Source organism: Lepus europaeus, chromosome 8, assembly GCF_033115175.1.
Source record: "Lepus europaeus isolate LE1 chromosome 8, mLepTim1.pri, whole genome shotgun sequence".
Lineage (NCBI taxonomy): Eukaryota > Metazoa > Chordata > Mammalia > Lagomorpha > Leporidae > Lepus > Lepus europaeus.
Window position 1 is genome coordinate 8092716 of NC_084834.1, and position 22045 is coordinate 8114760.

At 43.3% G+C, this 22045-nt stretch overlaps 1 protein-coding gene across 4 annotated transcripts in view; it reads left to right on the plus strand.

Moving 5' to 3' along the window:
* Positions 1-22045, plus strand: part of KLHL2 (kelch like family member 2) — a 117282-nt gene that overhangs the window by 73856 nt on the left and 21381 nt on the right. For all 4 annotated transcript variants that reach the window (XM_062199366.1, XM_062199365.1, XM_062199368.1 and 1 more), the window contains 3 exons: positions 11808-11917; positions 15905-16021; positions 17640-17789. In XM_062199366.1, coding sequence (XP_062055350.1) covers positions 11808-11917; positions 15905-16021; positions 17640-17789 — 377 coding nt within the window. The remainder of the gene's footprint in view (positions 1-11807; positions 11918-15904; positions 16022-17639; positions 17790-22045) is intronic.

The window sequence follows — 22045 nt, forward strand, 5'->3', positions numbered from 1 at the left end:
ATCCTGTTCACTCGATGTAGCAAATACCAGGGATTATCCTTTTATTTTCTTCCTTTTTTTTTTTTTTAAGGTTTATTTTATTTATTTGAAAGGCAGAGTGACACAAAGAGAGGGAGAGACAGATTTTCCATCTGCTGGTTCACTCCCCAAGTGGCTGCCACAGCCAGGGCTAGTTCTGTGTCCCTGATGTGGGTGGCGGGGCCAAGGACTTGGGCCATCTGCTGCTGCTTTCCCAGGCAGATTAACAGGAAGGTGGTTTTGAAATGGCGCATCTGGGGCTTAAACTAGTGCTCCAGGGTAGGTCAGCGGTATTGCAAGTGGTGACTTCACTCACTGTGCCACATGCTTCATTTTTTGATATGCTGTTGTGTTTGCTGGAGGGAAGCCAGCAGGAAAATTCAGCTACTACGGATAGTGAGGGGGAATCCTTGGACACGCCTACACAAGTGTATGCATGAGAGTACTTCAAAAAGTTCATGGAAAATGATCAATCGGACTTGCCCCAAACAGTAGAGTTAGAAACGTGCCAGGGGATTCCAATTCAATCCCATCAAGGTGGCATGTACCAATGCCATCGCACTAGTCCAAGTGATCAATTTCAGTTCACAATTGATCATAATGATAGGTCTAAGAGTCAAAGAGATCACATAAACAATACTAGTGTCTTCAAATACTAACCGATAGAATTAAGAAGGAGAGAACAATCCAACATGGGAAGTGGGATACACAGCAGACTCATAGAATGGCAGATGTTCTAAACAGCACTCTGGCCTCAGAATCAGCCGTTACGGCATTCAGATCTGGCTAAAAAGCCCATGAGAGTATTTCAGGCATGGAAAGCCAAGACACTGTGGCAAAAAACAAAACAAAACTAATGACCTAAATGAAAGATCTCTGTGAGTGAAATCTCATCAAGAAGAATGGGCCATCAAAGAAGGAGGTACCTTTTCTGAAGGGAGGAGAGAACTTCCACTTTGACTATGACCTTATTTAAATAAGATTGGAGTTGGCCTCCATAGCCTTGGCAACTCATGACTAGAGCCTTGGGTGATTACTGACGCCATAAACAAGAGTGTCAATTTGTTAAGTCAGCAATAGGAGTCACTGTGCACTTACTCCTCATGTAGGATATCTGTCCTTAATGTGTTGTACAATGTGAATAAATGCTATAACTAGTACTCAAACAGTATTTTACACTTTGTGTTTCTGTGTGGGTGCAAACTGTTGAAATCTTTACTTAATATATACTAAATTGATCTTCTGTATATAAAGATAATTGAAAATGAATCTTGATGCAGATGGAATGGGAGAGGGAGCAGGAGGTGGGAGGGTTGCCGGTGGGAGGGAAGTTATTGGGGGGGGAAGCCATTGTAATTCATAAACTATACTTTGGAAATTTATATTTATTAAATAAAAGTTTAAAAATTGCCACTAAAAAGATAAAAAGAAAATGTAATTCAAAGATAGGTTTCTTTTGGTACAGGAAACTTTTGAAATTCATGGTATGAGGGTGCCTCTTTAAAAAGTTCATGAGGTGGGCCATCGCTGTGGTGCAGCGGATTAAAACCCTGGCCTGCAGTGCCAGCATCCCATATGGGTGCTAGCTCAAGTCCCGGCTGCTCTACTTCTGATCCAGCTCCCTGCTAATGCACCTGGGAAAGTAGCAGAGGATGGCCCAAGTCCTTGGGCCCCTGCATCCATGTGAGAGACCTGGAAAAAGCTCCTGGCTCCTGGCTTTAGAACTGCTCAGCTCCAGCCTTTGAGGCCATTTGGGGAGTGAACCAGTGGATGGAAGACCTCTCTGTCTCTCTGTCTCTATCTCTCTTGGCCTGGAACTCTGCCTATTAAATAAATAAATCTTACAAAAGTTCCTGAGGGGCTGCAATTGAGGCATAGCAGATAAAGCCTCTGTTTGCAATGCAGCATCCCATATGGGTGCTGGTTCAGGTCCTGTTTGCTCCACTTCTAGTCCAGCTCCCTACTGTTGGCCAGGAAAAGCAGCCCAAGTGGTTGGGCCCCTGCCACCTATGTGAGAGAGCTGGAGGAAACTCGTGGTTCTTGGCTAAGCCCTGGCTGTTGTGGCCACTTGGGGAGTGAACCAGCAGGTAGAAGATCTCCCTCTCTCTCTATAATTCTGACTTTCAAATAATAATAAATCCTTAGAAAACAAAAAACGTTCATGAAAAAACTAGATAGATTCAAGGTTTTTGTACTAAAATAGCATATCTTTATTCCATTACCCTGAGCTTTTTGAAATGTCTTTCATGGGTGGAAGAATGCATATCTGTATTAGATATTATGTATGTGCAGGATGATCTGTCACTATGGGAATGTAAGAATTGGAGGCAGTAGCAGAGATTGTAACATTGTGAGAACTGGGCTAATGAAAGTGGAGAGGAGTGCATGGTGCAAGATTGTGGACTTGTGAGCCAGCCCCTAGATAAACTCTAGATGAGCTATGCTTGAGCATTACATTTGGTGTAAATGCTTTGTGAGTGCATTTTAATGTGTGCGTATTTATTGCCAGTGTGCTGTTCACAGTAAGCCGAGTACGAATTCACTTGGTGTAGAGGAAGAGGAGCTCACCTCAGCTTCGTGATTCCTGTTGGGTGTGTATTGGGCAGATTAATCCAGAGAACCTGAGATTCAGTTGATAGTGTATTCAGTAGCAGTCAATGATGTAATCGTGTCCAGAGAGCTGTGAAGTGATGATCTCAGTTCTCTTTTGCCCAGGTCAGACCATAACTATAAGAATGAATTCAGGGCCGGCGCCGCGGCTCACTAGGCCAATCCTCCACCTGCGGCGCTGGCACCCCGGCTGCTTAAAGTTTGGTTTACAGTTCTAGAGAGTCATCGTCCAAGATCAGGCAGCCCTGTTGGTTCAGCCTCTGGTGATGTTCTTTCTGGCAGAGTCCCGAGGTGGCACAGAGCATCACATGGCAGTAGAGAACAGAGTGTGCTGTGTGTCTGTCTGGTCTGTACCCTTTTCCTTATAAATAAATAATATATATATATATATATGTGTGTGTGTGTATATATATATAATATGTATATATTCATTCATGGGGGCCCACCCTAATGATATCTAATCATTTCCCCCAGAAGCCCCACCTCTAGTTGCTATAATTGGATCAAGGTTCCACCTACTCCGTACTGTTTGCATAAAACTTTGTAGTGTTAACTCTTGCATGAGTCGGGAGGCCAGGTGATATTCACCCCATAGCAGGAGCTTGTACTGTGTGTAGTACTGGAGAAGTGGCTTATGGGAGATGTCTCATGTAAGCTGACCGTAGTTTGTGGCCTCATCTCACACAAAGCTTTCTTTCTGAGAAGGCCAGCAGATTCCTTTTAGAGATGTGTTTTGTACTTTATATCTTTCCACAACAGCTTTTACAGTTCCCTTTTTCCTTAAAAGTTTGAAATCAACAATTTTTCTTCAACAAACATAAAGCTAAAAATTTCTCCTTGACAAGATTGCTTTAAAAAAAATGTTATTTATTTTGAAGACAGATTTAGAGAGAGAGTGAAATCTGTCTTCCATCCACAGGTTCAATATCTCAAATGACCACTGCAACCAGGACTGGGCCGAGCTGAAGCCAGGAGCCAGCAGCTGCTTCCAGGTCTCCCACGTGGGTGGCACTGCTTTTCCCAGGCCATTAGCAAGGAGCTGGATTGGAAATGGAGCAGATAGGACTTGAACTGGTACCCCCATGAGTTGCTGACATCACAGATGATGGCTGCAACTCTGGCCACAGATTGCTTTATTTTACTTGAAAAGAATTAGTTATAAGTACTTTCATTGATTTTTTAAAGATTTATTTATTTATTTGAAAGGCAGAGTTACAGAGAGGCAGAGGCTGAGAGAGAGAGGTCTTGGTTCCGATGTTTCTCTCCCCAGATGGCCGCAACAGCTGGAGCTGGGCCAATCTGAAGCCAGGAGCCAGGAGCTTCTTCCGGGCCTCCCACATGGGTGCAGTAGCCCACAGACTTGAACCATCATCCAATGTTTTCTCAGGCCATAGCAGAGAGCTGGATTGGAAGTGGGGCAGCCAGGACTCGAACCAGTGCCCAGATGGGATGTGGCTTTACCTGCTACACCACAGCGCTGGCCCCAATCATTGATTTTTTTAAAAAATATTTATTTGTTTGAAAGGCAGAGTTATAGAGAGAAGTAGAAACAGAGAGAGAGAGACAGACAGACAGACAGACACAGAGAGAGGTCAGTCTTCCATCTGCTGGTTCACTCCCCAAATGGCCACAATGGCTGGAGCTGAGCCAGTTCAGAGCCAGGAGACAGGAACTTCTTCCAGGTCTCCCACATGCATACAGAGACCCAAGGACTTGGGCCATCCTCTGCTGCTTTCCCAGGTGCACTAGCAGGGAGCTGGATCAGAAATGGAACAGGCAGGACTTCGAACAGTACTTGAACAGTGGGATGCCAGCACTGCGGGCCAGTACTTCAACCCGCTACGCCACAATGCTGCCCCCAACTTTGATTGATTTTTAAAGTTCTTTATTTAAGCCGGCACCGCGGCTCACTAGGCTAATCCTCCGCCTTGCGGCGCCGGCACACCGGGTTCTAGTCCCGGTGGGGCACCGATCCTGTCCCGGTTGCCCCTCTTCCAGGCCAGCTCTCTGCTGTGGCCAGGGAGTGCAGTGGAGGATGGCCCAAGTGCTTGGGCCCTGCACCCCATGGAAGACCAGGAGAAGCACCTGGCTCCTGCCATCGGATCAGCGCGGTGCGCCGGCCGCAGCGGCCATTGGAGGGTGAACCAACGGCAAAAGGAAGACCTTTCTCTCTGTCTCTCTCTCTCTCACTGTCCACTCTGCCTGTCAAAAAAAAAAAAAAAGTTCTTTATTTGAAAAGCAGAATGACACAGAGAGGGACATAGACACACACACACAGGCCAAAAGAGATGGGTCACTCCCCTAAATGCGTTTAATAGCCGAGGCTGAGCCAAGATGAAGCGAGGAGCCAGGAATTCTTGGGTCTCCCAGCTGGTTGGCAGGAGCCCAAGCACTTGGACCATCATCCACTGTCTTCCCAGGCACAGTAGCAGGAAGCTGGATGAGAAGCATAGGAGTCAGGAACCAGTACTCTGATACGGGATGCAGGTTTCCCAAGCTGTGGCTCAAGTCCCTGCACCAGAACAGTGAGGTACTGGCCCAGTGTGAGGTTCCTCTAAACACATGCCTACTCTCCTCTCTTCATTCTGAGCGATAAATTGGGTCAAACATAGCTGACAGATTTAGATACATGCCCATGAATGTGGGTGTGTAAATGTACACAAATATGTAATGATTGCTCATGGTAATGAGTGTTGTTATCATTGTGGAACACTGGTCTGTTCTTATTTTTAGCAGTAGCGCCAATTGAGCCCCAGAATCAGAAAGCCAGGATGGTAGGAAGGCAACAAGGGAACTGTCACACTGAGCATAAAGTTTGAGAATCACCATTAGATTACGGTATGCATGTCACTCTGTGTGTGTGTGTGTGTATTCTCTTGGCCATTCATTAGAATATTTTATTAACTGAATCACGGTGAATTTACTTCTCTGTTACCAGTTTTCGGTAGCAGTTGTCAGAAGCTGAAGCAGCAAACTGTTTTTCACTAAATCTCTTTTTCCTGGGTAGTACAAGAGTTACAAGGAAGAAGTGATAGAAGCTTTTGAAAACACTGTAATAAATTTGGCTGCTCTTTTTAATGTTTTTATTTTGATATCAAGGAAATTGGGTAAAATATTTAGATGGGCTGGATCTTGCACACATGGGTTAATAAGAAACAATGAAAGCTGAAAACTTGGGCCTTCAAGATGTGGTTGACAGCATCAGAAAGCCCAAGAGTCCACAAGCTTTTTGAAATACCCTCATATAAGATAGGAAAAGCAGGGCCTAAAGTAAACCAGTTTATGCCAGATTTTGCCAAACAGTGCCATCCAAATTTAGTGATGCTCTACATATTGACCATACCAAAATAAGCATGATGTGAGAGTACAAAAATTATAATACCAACACCAAGAGTTTTTTTTTTTTTTAAGAAGCAGGACATGTTTTAGTAGAAAGAATGTGAGAATTGGAAATAATTTAGAAATATGTGTATTTTGAGTTTGAGCATTATTTTTCCTTTTGATTTCGTTTTTGTAATTGGCAACAGGTGATGTTCATTTGTTGAATCAGCTATATTATGGTTTTGTCAATAATTTTGTAATGCTTATAACTAGCAATATGTACTTAAAGTTCTTTTGTGCTTTTCTGTGGCTTAATAACTCATTTCTTTCTACTGCTGAATAATATCCAGTTATTTATCCATTCACCTGTTGAAGCACATCTTGGTTGGTTTAATTTCGGTTATTATATAGACAGCTGTGCAAACATGCGTGCAGCACACACACACACATACACACAGAGAAGCAAGAAGGGAGGGGGAGGGGGAGGATGAGTTTCCAGAAGCAGGTGTATTTGGTAATATACAGAGAATAGAATTGCATAGAATATATATGATATAGATATATAGATATCAGAAGGCCTCTGGTTTGTCTGGAGAATAAAGGAAAAGTTTAGATTTTATTGAGAGGGAGAGAGTTATGTAAGTTGTTTTGAAAGAGTTTGTTGGTGTTGGCAGCATCTCACAAGAGAGCTGGCAAGTTATGACTGGCAGATGTCTGTGGTTCTAGGTAAAACTTGCAGTCTTGGATTTACAGTTAGAACTTAGCTTGCAAGACAGTTTTGAGATGGGCATATGTGACTTGTGTATTTTTCCCCATGGCCTTTGGATTCCATTTTAGTTGGGTATGACGTAACTGACTCAGTGTTGTGTAATCAGCTTTCACAGGTGCTGTAAGTATTGGTGTGTAGACATAGATTTCTAATTCATTTGGGTAAATATACCAAGGAGTACAATTGTTGGCTTGTATTGTAAGATTATGTTTGGTTTTAGAAGATATTGCCAGACTGTCTTCCTACCAGCAATGAACGAGAGTTGCTATTGCTCCATTGACCTGGCCCTGCCTTTCTGTCAGGTTCCAGCGCCTTACCAGTGGTAGATATTGTCAGTGTTCTGGGATTTAGCCATTCTAATGGTTGTTTTTGTGTGTGTGCAGTTCCATAATGCCATACAGTGTTGGTCATCTTTGCATATGAGTCTTTGCCTTATATGTATATATCTTCTTTGATGAGGTGTCTGTTGCCCATTTTTAACTTGGAATTTAAATTATTTTTGAATTTTAAGGGTTCTCTGTACCAGTCCTTTACCAGATAGGTGTTTTACAAAGATTTTACTCTGATCTTTTCATTTCTTAAGAGTGTCCTTCGTAGAGCAGAATTCCTCCAGCTCATCAGTTACTTCTTTCATAGATACTGCCTTTGATTTTCTGACTGCAAAGCCACCAGTGTACCAGAGGCCATCTAGAGTTTCTCTTGTGCTGTAAGGAATTTCATAATTTTGCATTTTACATTTAGATCTTTGATCCATTTTGAGTTAATTTTTGTGAAAGGAACAAGGGCTCTGTCAAAGTGCATTTTCCTGCATATTGATGTTCACTTGTTGTTCCAGCATCATGTGTTGAAGAGACCCTCCTGTCACTATTGAATTGCCTGTTTCTTTGTCAAAGATCAGTTGATGGTATTTGTCTGTGGCTACTTCTGGGCTTCCTATTCTGTCCCATTGATCTACCTTCATTTTTATTTTTATTTTTATTTTCCTATTTATTTCAATGCAATACCTTACTTGACTAAGACTTTGAGTTTCCAAATCTTGTACACCAGCTGGATTTTTGTAGATCCAATCCTCTTAGAATTACCCTGGATCTTGTAATAAGCAAAAACGTATTACGAAGTTTATAGGAGCAAATGTTAGGGCACAGTGGGATTAAGCCACCTTTTGAGGCACTTGCAACCCATACTGGTGTGCCTAGTTTGAGTCCACACTCCTTGCACTTCTGATCCAGCGTTTCGCACGTGGGATGCAATAGATGATGGCCCACGTACTTGGGTTCCTGCCACCCATGTGGGAGACCCAGATGGAGTTCCTGGCTAATGACTTCAGCCTGGCTTAGCCCTGGCTGTTGGCAGCCATTTGGGGGGTAAACCAGCAGATGGAAGAGTTCTCTTTCTCTCCTGCTCTGTCATTCAAATAAATCTCAAACAAATGAGTCTCTGTGTAAAAATAAAATAAGAATTTATGAGGATCATGAAAATGCAGATTTGATTTTTCAGATGTTTCTGAGGGTACATCTTTTTATGTGAAATACATATTGGCAATAAATCCTTTATTTCACCTTCGAAAATTCTAACAGCATTACTATTAGAATGTGGTTAATTGTGAAGACTTAGAAGATAACCTGTATTTTCTAGAACATTTTATCTTAGAACTTTGAAATCACAGAACTTTGTAATCACAATGCTAATAAGAAATAAATTATTATTTTTTTGTACTGGCACTCAGAGTAGGGCTTTTTTTTTTTTTTTTTTTTGGACAGGCAGATTTAGACAGTGAGAGAGACAGAGAGAAAGGTCTTCCTTTCCATTGGTTCACCCCCCAGATGGCTGCTATGGCTGGCGTGCTGCGCCATTCAGGAGCCAGGTGCTTCTCCTGGTCTCCCATGGGGTGCAGGGCCCAAGCACTTGGGCCATCCTCCACTGCCCTCCCAGGCCGCAGCAGAGAGCTGGACTGGAAGAGGAGCAAACGGGACAGAACCCGGCGCGCCAACCGAGACAAGAACTCGGGGTGCCAGCGCCGTAGGCGGAGGATTAGCCAAGTGATCTGTGGCGCTGGCCAGGACCTTTTTTTTTTTTTTAAGATTTATTCATTTGAGAGGTAGATTTACAGACAGAGAGGGGGAGACAGAGAGAAAGGTCTTCCGTCCGCTGGTTCACTCCCCCAAGTGGTGGCAACAGCTGGAGCTGTGCTGATCAGAAGCTAGCTTCTTCCGGGTCTCCCGTGTGGTTGCAGGGGCCCAGGCACTTGGGCCACTATCTACTGCATCCCCAGGCCATAGCAGAGAGCTGGAACAGACAGGAGTGGCCAGGACTGGAACCAGCGCCCATATGGGATGCCGGTGCCACAGGTGGAGGCTCAGCCCACTATGCCACATTGCCAGCCTTTCGACGTTTATTTTTAAATCGTAACTTAGGACATGCATATATGTGTATCCATATGTTTAGTTCTACAAACCAATACTCCTCCTTGCATTCTGATATCTCTAAGTTTGATCCATTCTCTTTCTTTTTCGTAATGCCACCCACAGTCCAGTAGTGGACTGTGATTCTTCATTTGGAAAACACTGACCTGGGCCTGCCTCTGTCAGACTGCAGCTCCTAGCCTCATGCCTTGCCCGACACATGACCTCCTGCCACAGGAGGACCTCGCACGGAAATATTTTTCCCAGAATTTCTCATCTCTCCTCAGTGCCTCCTCGCTTTTCCCTCTCCACAGGAGGCCTCCCCTGGCAATTCTCCCACCCCAGCACATGGTCCTGTTCCTTATCTTGCTTTACTTTTTTCACAGCACTTAGGGCTGCGTGGTGCCTTACTTCTGTGTTTCCTCTGCTCCACTAGAATAAAGGCTCTGCTACGATGTCTTGTTTACTGTTACAATCCCAGTGCTTACACCAGGCTCCCTAATGCACAAGAAGAACTTAGAAGTAGTTACGGAATGAATAAAATATGAGCTAAAGTGACTGAACAAATACATGGGCAGAGCTAAGACTTTATAGAGCTTGGAAGAAGTTAGTACATTGTATTCCACTGTGACTTACGCAGTTAACTGTAGTCGTGGGTAGTTATCATCTATCGATTATCTATAACGTGCCAGATGTTCCACAGAGCACCTTACATGGATCGTTTCTAGTTGTTCCAGCAGCTCTGTGAAGAATTAGCTTTGCAGTCAGGACACTGAAGCTCAGAAAGTTTAGGTTTCTGGCCAAAGGTGATACCCAGTTTTTGTATTTGTTAGCATTTGTTGTTGGCCCTAGTTCTAAGCATTTTACATGGGGACATTGTTGTTATAGCTGATGTATAGATTGGGAAATGAAGGCGTGAGCCTTGTTTAAGGTCACACAGTCAGTAAGCGGTGACCCCAGAAGTCCACCTAGGGCAGACGGGGATGGATCGGCACGTAGCATACACACTGTCTTACTATGACCTAGATTTCTGTATTTTCACTGTCTTTTAGACACAGTCCTTGATGCTGAATAAAGCTTTAGCTGATTTAATCCTCACAGAAGCCTCCATAGGTAGGGTGTTTCTGTTGACCTCACCTTGCAGGTGGAGACACCAAGGCTTAGGGAGATTACCTAACTGCCCGCGGTTGTGCGAACGTGTGTGGAACATGACATCGCTAAGATTCCACCCTGCAGCACCTGAGAGGTGGATTTGCAGGAAAAGTTGTAAATGGGTCTTTGTCATTTTCAAAGTCATTAATAATATTTATAGAACATTTTTTTGTCTTTGGGAGGAGTGGCCATATTGTTAATAAAGGAGAGTTGTTGTTGTTTTTTTCCCCAGTAGTTTAAGAATTACTAATTTTACTAGTTTCTGGAGAGGAGTTTGGGATAGTCATAGAATTTGATTACCAGATAAACTGCTTACATAGAATTCAGAGCTCTCTATGTCATAAATCAACTTTTTAAAAAAAGATTTATTCATATATTTGAAAGGCAGAATTAGACGGAGAGACAGAGATCTTATATCTTCTGGTTCACTCCCCAGGCCCAGGGCTGGGTTACTCCTGAGGCTTGGAGCCAAGAACTCCATCTGGGTCTCCCACATGAGTGGCAGGGACCCACGCACTTGGGCTATCTTCCTCTGCTTTCCCAAGTGCATTCGCAGGGAGCTGGATCTGAAGTGGAGGAGCCAGGACTTGAACTGGCGCCCATATGAAATGCCAGGTTGCAAGCAGTGGCTTAATCTGTTGTGCCATGATACCAGCCCCAATTATGTTTCTTTTTTAGAAAACATGTTGGTCATATATTCAGATTGACCAGCATTAAGATTTATTTTGTTTAGTTTTCATAAAGCAGGGTTTTCTTTCTTAATTGTAATGACCTAGAGCCTTCTGCTGTTTACTGCAGTACATTCAGGTGCATGAATTATAATGCCATGAAGTTTATCTTATTTATATAATCGAAACTTGCACTCGTAGTGTTGATACCATATAAAAAATAGATATTTAACCCGAATGCTACCATATAAAACAGATTCAGCTGTGTTGCATGAGTGTGCTTTAAGATCACCTTCTAGGGCTGGCGTTGTAGCACAGTGGGTTAAGCCGCCGCCTGTGACACTGGCATCCCATGTGGGCTCTGGTTCCAGGCCTGGACACTCTGCCTCCAAGTCAGCTCCCTGCTAATGCACCTAAAAACTCAGCAAAAGATGGTCCAACTCCTTGGGCCTCTGCACCCATGTGGGAGATCCAGATGTGGGTATTCTAGGCTCCGGGCTTTGGCCTGGCTCAGCCCCAGCTGTTGGCAGCCATTTGAGGAATGAACCAGCAGATGGAAGATCTCTCTTACTCTGTCTCACACTCTATCTCTCTGTAACTCTGCCTTTCGAATGACTGAATGAATGAATGTTTTTTTAAAAAAATCAACTTCCTACCTCTGATGCTGCTTTGCTATCCTAGACACAAATCTCCAAGGGTCTTTAAGTTTGTTGAAGTTTGTCTCGTTGATTCTTACCTGGAATTGCAGTTAATTTTGTCATTCTTACATTGGATTAAATTAAGAAATGGCTCTTACTTTCTAAACAGCTCGGAACAGTGATAATAGAATACTGGTATTAATGGATTTTCTTTCTAACCTCTAAACAGAGCAGCATTTTGCTGATGTCGTACTCAGCGAAGAATTTCTCAATCTTGGCATTGAACAAGTGTGCAGCTTAATCTCAAGTGACAAACTCACCATTTCTTCAGAAGAGAAGGTGAGTGGATGTGTCGTTGCCCAGTGTGCAGTAATCCTTTACTTCACTTTTTTGTTGTGTAACTTAGTGATCCTGTTTGTGTAGGGGTGCCAGTTGGATCTGGAAGACAAGGGACCCAGCCAGTTGACTGCTTGGTTGTCAGCTTAGGTGACTATGTTTTCACTTCCCTAAATTGTTACATGTTAGAGTTTTGTACTTCACCTCCATGGCAAGAGCTTGCACTCATTCAACTACGGGAAACGAGTTCCTTTTGGGAAATAAATATCTTCCTACCACTGGGTGCCTACAGACAGCTTGCGATCCAAACACAGCGTTCCTCAGTAAAGACCTTCTCTGTCTTGCGAGTTGACGGAAGTTACCCGGAATGGCACCGTTTGACTAGTTCTGGACTGAGCGTCCTCCGTGGTGACTTTGTGTTGTGCTCGTTCCCTGTGGCCTGAGCCTCACCCTCCTCAGAGCTCTGTGGCTGCCTCTTCTGGCTCTGCCTTTGCTCCCTCGACGTCCTGGGCGGCCTGTGTTAGTCACCTGCGGCCTTCCGCTGCTTGGACAGAGCCCCTCTCTTGGGTGGCCTTTTTCTTTGGGGGTTTGTGGCACCCTGGAAGTCAGGGCGTGACAGGTGGTGAAAACACTGTGCTTAGAGGAGATGCAGCTAGAATTTCTCCTTTGTGCGCTTTGCATTTGAAGCTCTATAAATTCTTACTGTCCATCGCAAGGATATTCATTCTGCCTGGGCATAAAAAGACAGGTTTTTCTGTTTACAGTATGAGAAAATACGTGAAAATTTGTGAGATGGAGTCTTAGCACTGTAGACATACAGAGGAGGATTTTGCTCTTCATATTAATAAACCTATTTGGAGTGCTCACCTGTACCAGACACTATTGTAAGGTCCTGAATAGGAGAAGAGAATTCTTTACTCACAGAGTAATAGGACAGCCAGTGGGGTAAATAAATAAGTGTGGAATGCCATAAAGGGTAGTGTAGTGTTTCTTTTTTCTGGGAATAAGCATGAGGATGATGGCTCAGCTTGGGTCAGATACATGATCCAAGTCTTTAAAACCAAGTCTTTAAAAATGAGTATTGGTAAACAGGAATTACTGCCTAACAGTTCATATGTCTGCATCGCACATTGGAGTGCCTGGGTTCAAGTCCCAGTTCCAGCTTGATTCCAGCCTCCTGCCGGTCACACCCTGAGAGGCAGTAGTAGCAGGTAATTGATTTCCTCCCATTCATGGTGGAGACGGGTGGGGTTTCCAGCGTCCAGTGTCAGCCTGACCCAGTCCTGGCCATCGTGCGCATTTGTGGAGCGCACCGTTGGATCGGAGCACACACGCTCTCTCTGCCTTTTGAATAATGCTTTTTGTAAAATTAACAAGAAAATAAAATATGTAATTTGCTAGGAAGATAGAGATCCATGGGAGTGGAAGGGTAGAGGAAACAGATAGCACAAATGTAAAGAGGTAAAAAGGAATGATTGCATTCAATTTGTTCAGTATGAAGGGTATTCAGAATTTGTTTAGAGTGGTAGGAGGTAAAATGGAAATGACATCATAAAATATCTTCTCAGCTATCTTAAGGAACATTAACTATTCTAGTGAGGAGGAGCTTCTAAAGGGTTTTAACCAGCAGGAGAATACCATGTAGCATGGTAAGTTCTGACCCATAGAAATATGAGGGCTGTTCTGGGTTTCTTTGATAGCCAACAAAGCCAGCCCAAAATTGTAGTGGCTCAACTAATAACCATTTTTTAAAAAAGATTTATTTTATTTATTTGAAAGAGTTACAGAGAGAGATAGAGACAGACAGAGAGGTCTTCCATCCGCTGGTTCACTCCCCAGATGGCCACAACAGCCAGAGCTGCACCAATCCAAAGCTAGGACCCAGGAGCTTCTTCCAGGTCTCCCATGTGGGTGCAGGGGCCCAAGGACTTGGACCATCTTCTACTGCTTTCCCAGGCCATAGCAGAGAGCTGGATCAGAAGTAGAGCAGCCAGGACTAGAACCGGGGCCCATATGGGATGCAGGCGCTTCAGGCCAGGGATTTAACTCACTGCGCCACAGCTCCAGCCCCAACTAATAACCATTTTATTATATACCTGGTAATTCTGTGGTCACAGTTCATGTAGGGCACAATAGGGATGGCTTCCTCCTGCTCCATATTGCCTGAGACTTCACTGGGGACGGCCCAGATGGCTGGAGAGACCTGGGGTGGCTCCATTAGAGCTGTGGATGTGGGTCTGGAATATCCAAGATGGTTCCTTAACTCACTTGCCTGGGTTCGGGGCTGGGGGTTTTTAGGTTCCTTTTTCTCAGTCTCCCTGTATGTCCCCTCCTGTCCTCTGTAGCTTGCTTGAGATTTTTCTTGGCATAACAGTTTCAAGTAATCAGACCCCCTACTTTACATCTGGCTTGTCTCGGATGAGCATTTCAAGAGACCAGGGTAGAAGCTGCAAGGCTTCCTGGGCCCAGCTTCAAGAGTCACACAGCGCCATGTCCACCACCCTGTGCTGGTAACACAGGGCCAGGTTAGGTTCAGCACGGGGAACACTTCATGAGGGTGTGGGTTCCAGGAAATGTCATTTTTAGTCTCCATCTTTGGAGACTATCCGTCAGAGTGATGGGTAGAATGGATCAACAATGGGATGAGGGCTAACTAGGAGGATGTTGCCGTCATACCACTGAGCAGTAGGATCTGTGGTGGGAAAGTAGAAGCAGCGATTGAGAGAAGGCAGAGTGAGAAATAGTAGATGGAACTGACAGGATGCCGACTGTTGTTCACTTCTTTATCTCCGGCACCTGGCAGGTAAAGAGATACAGTAATACTTGCAGAATAAAGAGGGAAGTTAATTATGATCTGTTTTATTTTTAGTGTCTTGCTCTTTTCCTGTATTAAAGTTGTCTGTATTCACTCCCAGTGACCCATTTGCGTATTGTCAAACATTTTCTACAACCTTTTAAAGATTATCAGGGGATAGATTCATCAGTTTGGAGGGAAATTATATGGACAAACTCTATCTCATATTAATGTATTAACTTTCTCGTAGGTAAATGTTGTAAGTAATAATGCCCTTCCTGTTTAGTTTGTAAAAATTTGAAAATAAGGGAGAAGGAGTTTGGCGCAGCTGTTGACATACTACCATATGAGAATGTTTAGGTCCCAGCTCTGCCTCTGACTCCATCTTCCTGCTAATATACTCCCTGGGAAACAGCAGGCGATGAATCAAGAACTTGGATCCCTGCCACCCATGTGGAAGACCCGGATTGAGTTCTAGACTCTGGCTTCAGCATGGCCAGGGTTGCAGGCGTTTGGGAAATGAACCAGCAGTTGGAGGATCTTCGTCTGTTTCTGTCTCATTCTTTCTACCTTTCAAATATAAATAAACAGTTTTTTAGATTTCAAAATGTTTTAATATATTCTGCTATTACCGAGTTCACCTGTTCTGCAGATGCTTGACTTATAAGTGTTTGGTTCAGTATTTGTTTGTAAACTGAAAGAAAAAGCTGAAATGAGTTGTTTACAAGGATACATGATTTTCATCTTAGAATATCACTTTACTTTATTATTTTGGTGCTTTATTCTAAAGGGACTTGAGGTTTAAATATAGGTAAGTAGAACTAAATTCATTTTGGAAAGATTATCAACAGTGAAACAGACCACATATCATCAAATTTTTGTAGCTATGGTTTGGTCTAGTAAGGTTAGATAATGTACTAATTGCTTAGTAAATACCAAATGACAAAAGTACTTGGTGAATACACAAAACTACTAAAAGTACTTGTTACTTTTACCCTTACTAAATACCCTCTGAAAAAAGTAAAGAAAGGAGAAGAGTGAATAGTTTTGTAAGTACATCTCAAGTCAGGGGTTTGCAAATGTTTGAACCGTGGATTAAGCTTGGACATCTTAGTAAGAGACGCCTCATCATGTTTTACCCAGATGTCTTGATACAAAACCCATTACTTCTTCCTTTCCTTGTGTTTTCTGCCCAGGTATTTGAAGCAGTGATAGCCTGGGTGAACCATGACAAGGACGTGAGGCAAGAGTTTATGGCTCGGCTGATGGAACATGTACGGTTACCTCTGCTTCCTCGCGAGTACTTAGTTCAGGTAAATGCATGTACAAGACATCGGGGTAGACATAGCTCCGTGTCCTGGGCCTGACAGCACCTCGATCCCCTTCACATGATGACAGGAGCTGTAGACTGTGGACCCACGGGGTGCAGGGCAGAGGACAGCAGAGCCACCTGCCGTCTTTGGTGGCTGCTTCTCCTGAGCCATTCTCTGTTCTTAGAAATGTGCTCCCACTTCTGTTTCTGATCGATGAGTACTAGAGCATATTGGGTAGTGTTTGTGCTTAGTTAAGTCCGTGTAAATAAATGCGTGTGAGACCGTGCCTTCTGCTGTCAGTCTTGTTTGCCACCGCGACTTTTTTTTTTTTTTTTGCCTTTAGGTAGCTCCTCTTCTGATTGCCCTCTAGAAATGGAATTTGAAGATTGACCCCAATACTATCTAATTCTACTTCATAATTTCACAGCGGTGTGCATTTGCTATCTGTCTATGAACAAAAAACCCCGTCTTCCATTTGAGATCAGACTGCCAGGATGGGATTCTTTTGTAATGTGGATACATTATTTTAAAATATTTTGAATCTCTTCGAGATATTTTATTTGTCCTCTTGGGTTTGTAAAATGTATCATTAACCTGCTATTAGTGCCTGTTGCACCCACAGCATTCATTATTTAAATTTTTTTCTTGCTTTTCTATTTGTCTTGATATTTAAAGATTAAAAAAGGTAACTATAATATTATCTAAAGAGTTTATAATACTCTGTAGCTGACATTGAAGTTTATAACTTTTCAGTGCACTTCTTTTTATTACCTACATGAGGTACTTCAAAATGTGCAGGGAAAAATGGAATTAAAAGGTAATGCAGGGCCAGACATTTAGCCGAGGGGTTAAGAGGCCTGTATCCCTCAGTGAAGTCCCTGAGTTTGATACCTGGCTCAGCTCGTGCATCCGATGCCAACTTCCTACTAGTGTGGACATGGCAGGCAGTGCTGATGGTTCAAGTGTTTGAGTTCCTGCCACCCATGGGGGAGACCTAGATAAGGTTTCCTGCTCCCTGCTTCAGCCTGGCCCATCCCAGGCTGTTGCAGACATTTGGGGAGTGTTTGTTTGTTTGCTTTTTAAGTTAAACAAGGCTTTGGGCACAGTGGTTAAGTTGCACCCACATCAGAGTTCCTGATTTTGAGACTCAGCTCCTTTGCTTATGATCCAGCTTCCTGCCAGTGAGCACCCTCGGAAGTAGCAGGTGGTGGCTCAAGAACTTGGTTCCCTGCCACCCAGGTGGGAGACCTGAATTAAGTCTCCAGCTCCTGGCTTTAGCCTGGATCAGTCCTGGCTGTTGCACACATTCAAGGAATGAACCAGTAGATACAAGGTCTCTCTCGGCCTTTCAAATAAATGAAAATAAATAATAAAAATTGCCTTAGAATTTTTTAAAAAACACTGCACGTTTTTCAGGCCCAGCATATTTGTATTTTTGTGGACCAGGTACTTGAGTATTTTTTTTTCTTTTTCCATTAATCGTATTTATAAACTTTGCTCTCTTAGTTCTGCGCTGAGCTAATGAGAATAGTTACTGCTTCTTTCCTCTTTACTTCTGTTTCACTGACAGCTTTTTCATGAAGCAGCCTCACAGGGTATGTCTGACTTTTTATTACAGAGAGTAGAAGAGGAAGCATTGGTCAAGAATAGCAGTGCTTGCAAAGATTATCTCATTGAAGCTATGAAGTACCACTTGCTGCCCACAGAGCAGCGCGTGTTAATGAAGAGCGTCCGGACCCGCCTGAGGACGCCCATGAACCTTCCCAAAGTAGGATCTGTTGTTCATACTTGTTACCTCATCTGAAAGGCCCACAGCGGCGCTAACTGATAATGTTTTTGCTCATCTGAATCTCCATGCTGTATCGTTTGAGTCTCCCTTGCAAGAGACACCGTGCATGGTGGTGTGTATAATCCAGCCGCTGTTGATTCCGGGTTAAGCCTGCGGAGAGTTGGGTTCATTTAGTCTTTATCAGCTGCATGACACCGTGCTCCCGGAACAGAAGGCAGCTCATTTCTGTCTCTTGAGTTGAAATTCCTCTACTAACAGTAGAGACTACTGGTTACAGTAAAAGTTAGGCAGAAAAATGTCTATGTAAGCTATGTTTATGTGATAACTGAACCCAGTAGTTCAGAACACATTGGAATCTCAGATAACGTAGTAGCTTGTTCAGCTCTTTGCCTTCTTCTGTGTTGTGTACTATTTAATGGTTCCCACACACTGTGTGTAGTCATTTGAGCATAGATTTCTCACATTGTGTTCATATCTCCAGTGTTTGTTTTTCTGTGTGAACTTTGTATTCTACCTTTATCTTTTCATTCATGACCATTTGTGTTCTACTCATTTGACTTTCCTTGTGGATTACCCCCTCACCTCTGTGTGTCTGCTTGCAGTTCTTTCTGCTCTGTGTATATCTCTGCAGGGCTAGGAGACCAGCACCTACAGCAGCGTTTGTGTGTGGGCCATCACAGTGATCCACGTTATAGCACTTTGACTTACGTGTTTATGTTAACTCTTGTGAGTGTCCGGGGTAATGCCAGACGAAGAAATAAGAATCTGTGTATCATCTTTAGTTTGTTACTCTATCCTTTCCATTGCATTATGTCTTTTAAATTCTTTTACTTCAATGATTTTATGTGATGTTTTTTTCAACTTTTATTTTTGGAGTCTGCATTTTTTTCAAATCTATATTGATACTGTTTTTCTGATTTTTTCCTAGTGTTAATGATTCTCAGTTTAGAATTAGCTGCAGATTTTGCCAGTGTATTATTAGCTCAGTTTTCTAGATCATTAGTCAGTATTTAAATGTAGGACGGACCCCTGGCCGGCGCCGTGGCTTAACAGGCTAATCCTCCCCCTTGCGGCGCTGGCACACCGGGTTCTAGTCCCGGTTGGGGCTCCGGATTCTATCCCGGTTGCCCCTCTTCCAGGCCAGCTCTCTGCTATGGCCCAGAAAGGCAGTGGAGGATGGCCCAAGTCCTTGGGCCCTGCACCCGCATGGGAGACCAGGAGAAGTACCTGGCTCCTGGCTTCGGATCAGCGCGATGCGCCGGCCGCAGCGGCCATTGGAGGGTGAACCAACGGCAAAAAGGAAGACCTTTCTCTCTGTCCCTCTCTCTCTCTCACTATCCACTCTGCCTGTCAAAAAAATTAAATAAATAAATAAATGTAGGACGGACCCCAACGAACTCTGGGATGACACCTTAGTAGAAACATCCGCCCGCTGATCCAGTCCCTTGGTAGAAAGGCTCACTCCGTGTGATTACGTTTAGTATCTAAGCCAAAAGTGAGTGACTGGCATAGAACATTCAGTGAGATTGAGGATCAAATGCGTATAAATTTGGCGTGTTTTTCTAAAACATCCTCTGTGTGTTACTCGTCATTTTATTGGCCCCTAGAGGTTTCAGTGCTTTTCTCAAAATCATTCTAAATTTTTACTGAAAATTATCGCTTAACAAAGGTGTTTACAAGGCATTCACTTCCTACCCTGTTTTAAAAATTGGTATTTGCCTCTTTAAAATTTTCTGATCTCTCCTCAGTTCTTCAAGATTTTTCAAAATAATTGTAAGTGGCTCAGTAAGTACATTAGCTAGTTCCCTAAACACCTCAGTATGCATGCCATCTGGGTCTGCTGATTTTATGAGTGTTTACATTTTCCAAATGCCCTTTTACCTGCTTCTGTAAGTAGCCATCTATAGAAGTCTTCATTACTTCATATTTGTCCTTGTTATTTGGTGTCAATTTTTGTTCTTACAAACAATCAATTTATAAGTAGTGTTCACAGTCTTGGCTGTAGTAGATTTAAAGCTATCATTTCTTTCATACAGATCTTTCCAATTTCCTTCTAAGTAGTTTGTCTTTAATAGGTGTTAAGCATTTCATTTTTATAAAGAAAAAAAAAATCCCTTCTTGTAGATTCTCTCTTTTGGCATCTTCAGCTATCCTATCTTTAGCTATGCCACAGAGACCTTTGGAGTGAAAACAGGTTCACTTCTGGTTTCTGGAATAAACATGTCATCTTTGAACACCTTCTGAGGAGTCGTTGGTAAAATCCTGCCAAGTATTTTATTTTCTCTTCGGTGCGTTTGTGGTCATCTGTTCAGTCTACAATGTTTCTGGGCCTCTTTGGTTGTGGCTTGGAGTGTCCCTGACAGTGTGTTAGACTTCTCAGCTCTAGCTTTTCTTTTGTGAAGCGGGAGGGGCCCTGCAGGGACTTTGTTCTGCTCTGTCAGGGCTGCTGGAAAAGCAGGCAGCAGGGTGGGGGATGGCACTGAGCATCTCTGCCCGCAGGACCCCTTCCAACGTGCATTCAACCATGCACATTTCATAAAGGGGCTCTTTCAGCAGCACCAGTGGTCAGTTTAGAGTGGTTATATTCAAGATTAAGTCAGTGGGTAAGAATGAAGTAAGGATTAATTTCTTACGCTTTTGTATTTCCTAGAAAAGATGCATTCGATGATAGTTATGAGCTAGATCAAACAAAATGTGATAGTGGTGCCGAGGGAATTACTATAAAGTTTCGATAATATTTTTTACCACTGCAGTGCCTTAGTACTTTTCTATTGGGCTCTCATTTTGTGAACTTACAATCATTTACTTTTGTGTCAGATTTTAGTTGTGCATTCTCAATAACTGATACTGGGGTTGTATTGATTATCGTAAAAAAAGGTTCACATTTTGCTACTGTGCTTTACCAGCTCCCTGTCCACTTTGGGATTTGTGTCACAGATGCTGTTGAATTTAGGAGTATATAATAGTTTTCTAAATATTTACCTAGAAATCCATTGGGATTTCCAGTTACAAAATGATGAAACCTGGCTTTTCAGGAGAAAAATTTTAATATTTAATAAATCATGAAAATGAAAAGAACAAAGTTTAATTAACCTACATTTCAGGATTGATCTTTTTAAAAAAGGATTTGTTTATTTGAGAGGCAGAGTTACAGAGAGAGGTCGGTCTTCCATCCACTGGTTCACTCTCCAAATGGCTGCAATGGCCAGAACTGAACCAATCTGAAACCAGGAGCCAGGAGCTTCTTCTAGGATGTCTATTTGGGTGCAGGGGCCCAAGCTCTTGGGCTGTCTTCCACTACTTTCCCAGGCCATTAGTAGAGAGCTGGATTGGAAGTGCAGCATCCAGAACTCAAATCAGTACCCATATAGGATGCCAGTGCCACACAGGTAGAGGCTTAGCCTACTATGACACAGCACCAGTCCCCAGGATCGATTCCTTGAAATGGCTTAACTCCCTACCCCTTTCCCATCTCAAACATGCTACCTTTAACTTTTCCCAACAAAAGATCTTTCCTGTTTTCTTCATTCTTCATAGCATAATTCGTGTGATGTTTCTCAGTTGGGATCAGGTGTCTTTGATAGGTAACTGGGGCATCAGAATTAAGACAATTCTTGGGGCCAGCACTGTGGCACAGTGGGTTAAAGCCCTGGCCTGCAATGCTGGCATCCCGTATGGGCACAGTTCAAGTCCCGGCTACTCTGCTTCTGACCAGCTCCCTGCTAATGCACCTGGGAAAGCAGCAGAGGATGGCAAAAGTGCTTGGGCCCCTGCACCCATGTGGGAGACCCGGAGGAAGCTCCTGGCTCCTGGCTTCAGATAAGCTCAGCTCCAGCCATTGCAGCCATTTGGGGAGTGAACCATTGGATGGAAGACCTTTCGCTCTCTTTGTCTCTACCTCTCTGTGTAACTCTGTCTTTTAAATAAATAAAATAAATCTTAAGAAAAAGAAAAGACAACTCTTCTGCTGATAGGTTCACAGTGGTTCTCAGCACCATCTCTTGGTTTCTTACAACCATCCCCGTCTTCTGGGCCTCTTCTTGTATTTTCTCCCTCATCTCTTATATCTCTGCTTCCTGGAATCCTGGAGCCCCACCCCACTTACCGCTTTGGGCTGAATAAAGGACAAGTAATACTCCTGTTCTCTGTCACAGCACATTTTCCCTTTCGTCTTCATTTTGATGTGCCAGAGTGAACTACTGCACAGAAACACGTGAGGTGCAGTTTGAGAATCA